This window comes from Olea europaea, unplaced genomic scaffold (assembly GCF_002742605.1).
Source record: "Olea europaea var. sylvestris unplaced genomic scaffold, O_europaea_v1 scaffold456, whole genome shotgun sequence".
NCBI lineage: Eukaryota > Viridiplantae > Streptophyta > Magnoliopsida > Lamiales > Oleaceae > Olea > Olea europaea.
Window position 1 is genome coordinate 329,692 of NW_019262870.1, and position 5,894 is coordinate 335,585.

The 5,894-nt window shown below is 27.7% G+C and overlaps 1 protein-coding gene across 1 annotated transcript in view; it reads left to right on the forward strand.

The window, feature by feature from the left end:
• The first annotated feature begins 5,300 nt into the window (after positions 1-5,300).
• The window catches only part of LOC111388142 (probable serine/threonine-protein kinase PBL3), a 9,185-nt gene continuing 8,591 nt past the window's right edge, over positions 5,301-5,894 (forward strand). The window contains exon 1 of the mRNA XM_023012820.1: positions 5,301-5,583. Within this exon, the coding sequence (XP_022868588.1) occupies positions 5,529-5,583 (55 nt within the window). The 5' untranslated portion in view covers positions 5,301-5,528. The remainder of the gene's footprint in view (positions 5,584-5,894) is intronic.

Here is a 5,894-nt window from a genome sequence, read left to right on the forward strand (position 1 = left end):
GTGGTAGGGGGGGGGGGGGTTAAAAGGAACAATAAAAGGAACAAACAAGTTTGGATCATTAGGTAGAAATTAAAATCAAAATTTCAATCTAAGTCAAAATTATTAACTAATTTTAACCACATATTTTATAATAATCATAACTTTTCAATTATACGTTTCACCAATTCTATTTAAAATTTATTAAAAATTTAATTTTAATTCTCATCAAATAGGAGCGCTATGACATAAGCGAGACAATGCATGATGTCCTTTACTCTTTTGTCCATTGTCATCTTATGATTTCCCATAGCTGCGAATAAGTCAACTTTAGAATTAAATGAAAGTCATGTAAAAACCGCCTCAATTAAGGCAAGAAAAATCATGATATTCCAGAACCTTGTCCCTCGAAAGGTGCCAACCACTCTATGCATTTGTCAAAAGTATAAATGCTTTTGTCATTAAATAATATGAGCTTTAGTTTGCATTAACAAAGACATATTATTTTTTATGTACAAGTTATTCTTTCTAGATATTTAAAATATATTAATTTTCGAAGCAGCGTCGCGTTAACGAAATGGTTCAATGCGCTAGAAAGTATCCATCATAGTTTATATAATGAGGTATGAGAGGAAAATGTATTTCATTAAGGGTCCATTTGATAACATTAAATTTCACTAAAAATGTTACATCTGAGGAATTCGTTTTCTACTTTAAGGGTCTGTTTGATTGTAAAGATAGAATTTGGGTGGGAAGAAAACAAATTCCAGAGAATTGAATTGTTTATAAATTATTTTTTTGGGAATTGTAAATTATTGTGTTTGATCGATATAATTATTGTGAAAGTATTTTTTGGTGTTCGTTTGGTTTTGTTTTACATGAAAATTGTCAATTAAAGGAATATAATTAACTGGTATTGGGGATAAAATTTGTTTCCATTGCCAAAATTTTTTTTTTAAAAATCAAGAAAATCTTCTATTTTTTAGTGTTTTGTTTGGCTTTATTTTACATGAAAATTGTCAATTAAAGAGATATAATTTTTTACAATAATTCTTAGAATTTATTTCCATTGCAAAAATAAAAAAATAAAAAAATCACTACAATAACCCCAAAAATGAATTCGAATTCAAAAAGAAGATGGAAAATGCTGATGTGACCGCCAAAAGTGAAAAACGAATTTCTTGGAAAATTTTGTCAATCAAACAGGCCAAAAGTGGAAAACGAATTTCCATTTTCCCTAGAAAATAAAGGGCTATCAAATAACCGCAAACTGTTTGATACAAAAGTGGAAATATAGTTTGAATTACAAAGTACAAAGACTTAAAGCATGTGTTTTGGCCAATTGAGTGGAAATCGAATTTCTATGATTTTGGTGGATTTTTTTCTTTTTCAACTTACATGTAGTTGATTTGTCTTTTCTACCTTTACAATCAATCGGACCCTAATTTAAAAATGAATAATTTTACATGTGTATTTATAATGTATCAAGTGATAACATGATAAGAGTATGATCTATTGGTTACTATTTAAAAACAGTATTTTTATTTAGTTTTATCGGAATTATAAACTCAGTTTATGTGGTGCGAATGTGACATTAAATGATAAGTACAATTAAACGAGACATTTAATTTCACATTTTATTCAACCAATCATCTAATATCACATAAACTAAGGTTATAATTGCAGTGAGACTAAATAACATTATTTGTTAAAAAAAAAATATTAATATGCTCATTTTTAATTACATCTTAGCCCATATTTGACAACCATTTATTTTTTTTATTTTTTTTTGTGAAAAAATTGAGTTTTGGAATAGTGATTTTTTGGAAATTGCGTGATTACATAGTAAGAAAAAGTTTTCATTTTATTGTTTATAAGTAAAATATTTTATTGCAAAAATGTTTGATTGAAAATGAATTTGAGAAGAAAAACTCATTTTAAAATAATCTCTCAATAAATTCTCTTCGCAACTTTTTAAAATAAAGAGTACATTTGACTACTCAAAAATGTATTGGTAATTTATAAAGATTGCATTTATCAAGCCATACATTACAATATTATTTTCAAAAAATTATTCAAATCACATTTGTCATTGTTGGGATTGATTATTAGTAACTTTTTAGGAACTTTGTAGGAAGAATGGTCGCATGATCATAATCGTGTGAAAAGTAATTAGTATTTTTGAATGTGAAGTTAAAATTAAATTATAGAATAACTTTTAAGCTGCGAATAATATGAGACGGACACAAATTTGAATTTATTGAACATTGAAATATAAAAAAAAATGTTCAATAAAATATAAAGAGAAAACAGTAAATATTTCATGAAAAAAGCAAAATAAATAGTCAAAAGAGTAATACCAGACTATATAGCCCACTGGTGTTAGAACACCAGTTTATTTGGCCATACTTTTTATTTTTATTTTATTGTGTAACGATTTAACCTTTGGGAACTGTTATTCTTTTTTGAGAGAACATTTGTCCTTTCACTCCTCATGACTTTCTGTCATGTCTATCAGAATTCAAATCCAATACTTTTATGTTTCGAGAGATTTAAGCTGAATTCTGGAAGATATTCTAACAAACGAAAAATCATAAACAGTTTTTGTAAGAAGCAAATTACTAGCTAGTTAGTTTGGCTAAATGTAATCATGTGATTTTAATAGTGGAATTGAATTATTGAATTGATAATCCAACTCAGAATGGATGGATGGCTTGCACATTATTGTTATTTGTTGACTTAGTGATCATCAACCATAAATGGTTCAATACAGAGTTCATATGGTAGTTTACTACTTTAGTTGCACATCAGCACATGCATAAATATTGCATCATTGTTTACTTGGTATTTTCCTCCTTGTTTTCACCTTATTTTTGACATTCTCTTGAACGAAATTTTTCTTTCCATCCACACGTTCTTCATTTGAACTTTAAAAAGTTTGAACGTATTCCATAATGAAAAGTTGATGGCTTTTTCTTTTCGGGGAATTGGCGCAAATGGCCCCTAACCTATGGGGACTTGCAAAATATGATACAATATTTTTAAGTGATATTGAGGATTTGTTGGTAGGATGAGTTTAATTTTCTTTTCGCCTTTATATTTGTTAATTTTTTTCTGACCTATTTTTTATTTATTTATATAACTAAAGTAAGGGTATTCTAGTCTTTATATAAAAAGTTTGGCCTTTTTAGGGATCATTTACGCAGCAACACCAATGGTGAGGGACCATTTACACTACGGCACCTTTTGATAGGTATGGAATTCCAAGAAAAATGGAATTGAAATTCCATCTTTCCAAATTTTTTTGTTTTTATGTTTCAGTAGCAAAATTTAGAATGGAATTGATTTTCAACTTGGCTTGCCACATCGTGGAATTTCAATTCCCACCAAATATGGAATTCCAAGAAAAATGGAATTGAAATTTCATCTTTTTAATTTTATTTTATTATTATTTTATTTTTTAGCAAAATTTAGAATGGAATTGATTTTCCATCTTGGCTTGCCACATCGTGGAATTGAAATTCCCACCATTTTGGTGGGAATTTCAATTCCACCTTTTTATTTATTTTTATTTTGCAATTTAAAAAAGATTTAAGAATTATTGTAATAAATTCTATTCCATTAAGTAACAATTCTCATGTAAAATAAAGTCAAACGGAAACGAAAATATAGATGAATTTTGTTTTTCTTGGCTTTTTTATTTTATTCTTATTTTTTTATTTTTGGTAATGGAAACAAATTCTATTCCCAATACTAGTAAATTTTATCCATTTAATTGACAATTTTCATGTAAAATAAAGTCAAACGAATACAAAAAAATACTTTTAATTTAACATTTTTCGCGTGGAAAATTATACCAATCAAACTCAATAAATTGACGATTCCCAGGAAAACAATTTCCAGGTAATTCAATTCCTGAAATTCGTTTTATTTTTACCCAAATTTCATCTTTGCAATCAAACCTGATCTTGTTCGGATAACGCACATTAACTATTTAAACCGAATAAAGACACTCTTCTTGGTATTTTTTCCGTAATTACTAGCTTTTCATTATGGTCAGCATATATCAATCGAGTAAAATCAGTTTGCACTTTTGAACAATATTTACTTTGAGTAGTTCATGCCAATATGAACAATATTTAGCGTAAAAGCTTTGTACCTCACTAATTGTATAAATATGTAGAAGAAACTTAACTATCCTGATATTTTTTGTATCTTTCATTCCACACTAGACTTTGTATAAATTTCTGAATGTCTTTACATCAAATAAAGTATCAAATAGTTCTATTAGTTCAATTCTCACAAAGTTTAATTCTCCTTTCTTTACCCCAATAGCTATTTTTACCGGTTAATATAAAAGTTATATATTTGTAATTTTCTTGTAAAATAGTAATTTAATGAATTTTGAATAGATTGATATGGCTCGATATTGTCATGGTCAAGGCGTCGATTGTTGTTCAAACTCCCGAAGATTTTACATTTCATATTTGTGATAAAATCTAAATAAAAGGAAACAAAAGATATAAACCAAAAATAGGACGTGAGTACAAGAAGTTAGAACATTCACTCCAATAAATACAAAAAGATATGAAATCATGCCGCTTCAACTTCATGGGTCGAGATGAGCAAAAATTTGATGTGCTAATTTGGAAGTGATTAAATTATAATTTAAATTGATCAAACACACTTTTTTATTGACATATTTTGTAGAATTCAGAACTATTAATCTGCACATTCCATAAAATTCACAATTTATTATCACTCAAATTTTATTATTGTCCTTAGTTTCAAGTGACTTTTTGAGAATCACTTTAACTCATTTTTGATAATATATATTTTTCTAAAAATAATTTTACATTTCCTATAATTTTTATTTTATTTTTACTTTTTAATTTTTCCAAAAAAATATTTTTTTTTTTCGAAAGATTACTCCTCAAAAATTTAATCGTACACATCCACTTAGTCAATTTCATGGAGATGATTAAAAGGCATAATAAAAAATATTTTTAAATATTAAAAATATTTTTTTAATATATTTTTTTCGAAAGATTACTCCTCAAAAATTTACTTGTACACAACCACTTGGCTAGTTGGCCCTTGTTTAATGTAGATTAAAATCAAATTTTTGATGTATGAATAAAATTAATTATTACCTATAACTTTGTTAAAATTCTAATAATCCCTATCAAACATTAACTTAGTCAATTTGATTTTTGAGAAGTGGAGTTATTACAAGGTGGAACTCACAAGTTGTGTCGTTTTCTTACGGTGGGACACAACAAAAACCAGCTATATTAAAAGCGGTGTGAAACGGAAGGGGGGTACCATCTCATTTCAATACATTTTCTCTTCTCCTTCCTGTGCATGTGAATGGGTCTTACCCTTGCTCTGTTCCAATTCTGGTTTTTCTTCCTTTAGAGAACAACTTCATTCAATAAAATCCTCTCTTCATATCAATTTTTAGCTTTTTTAATATTTTAAGTTTGTGGGATTTTTATTGAAGTGTGTTTTAAGAACCCCTTTTTCTTCTAGCTCTGTTAGAGCATCACATCATGGGCAATTGTTTGGGTTCCTCTGCAAGAATTGATGCCACTCACAGCACATCTGGTATTTTCATCTCCCTGGCTCACTAATTTTATTATTTATTTATTTGGTTCAGTTTTGAGTTAAAGATTGTGTCTTTAATTCTCTTGATTATAATTGCTAAAAATCTATTTTTGCCTGTAAAGATTAAATCTGATTGGCTTAAATTGATTGAGGGTTTGCACTTTGCCCCCAAAGATAAAATCCTTGCATAGGAAATTTCGGTGGTGCTTGTTTCTTAATTCTTAGCACGATTTTTGGATGTAAAAATTATGAGTTTTTTCTGTATATTTGAAGTAGTTGAAGTTATGCTGGTGTCTATTACTGTTAAAATT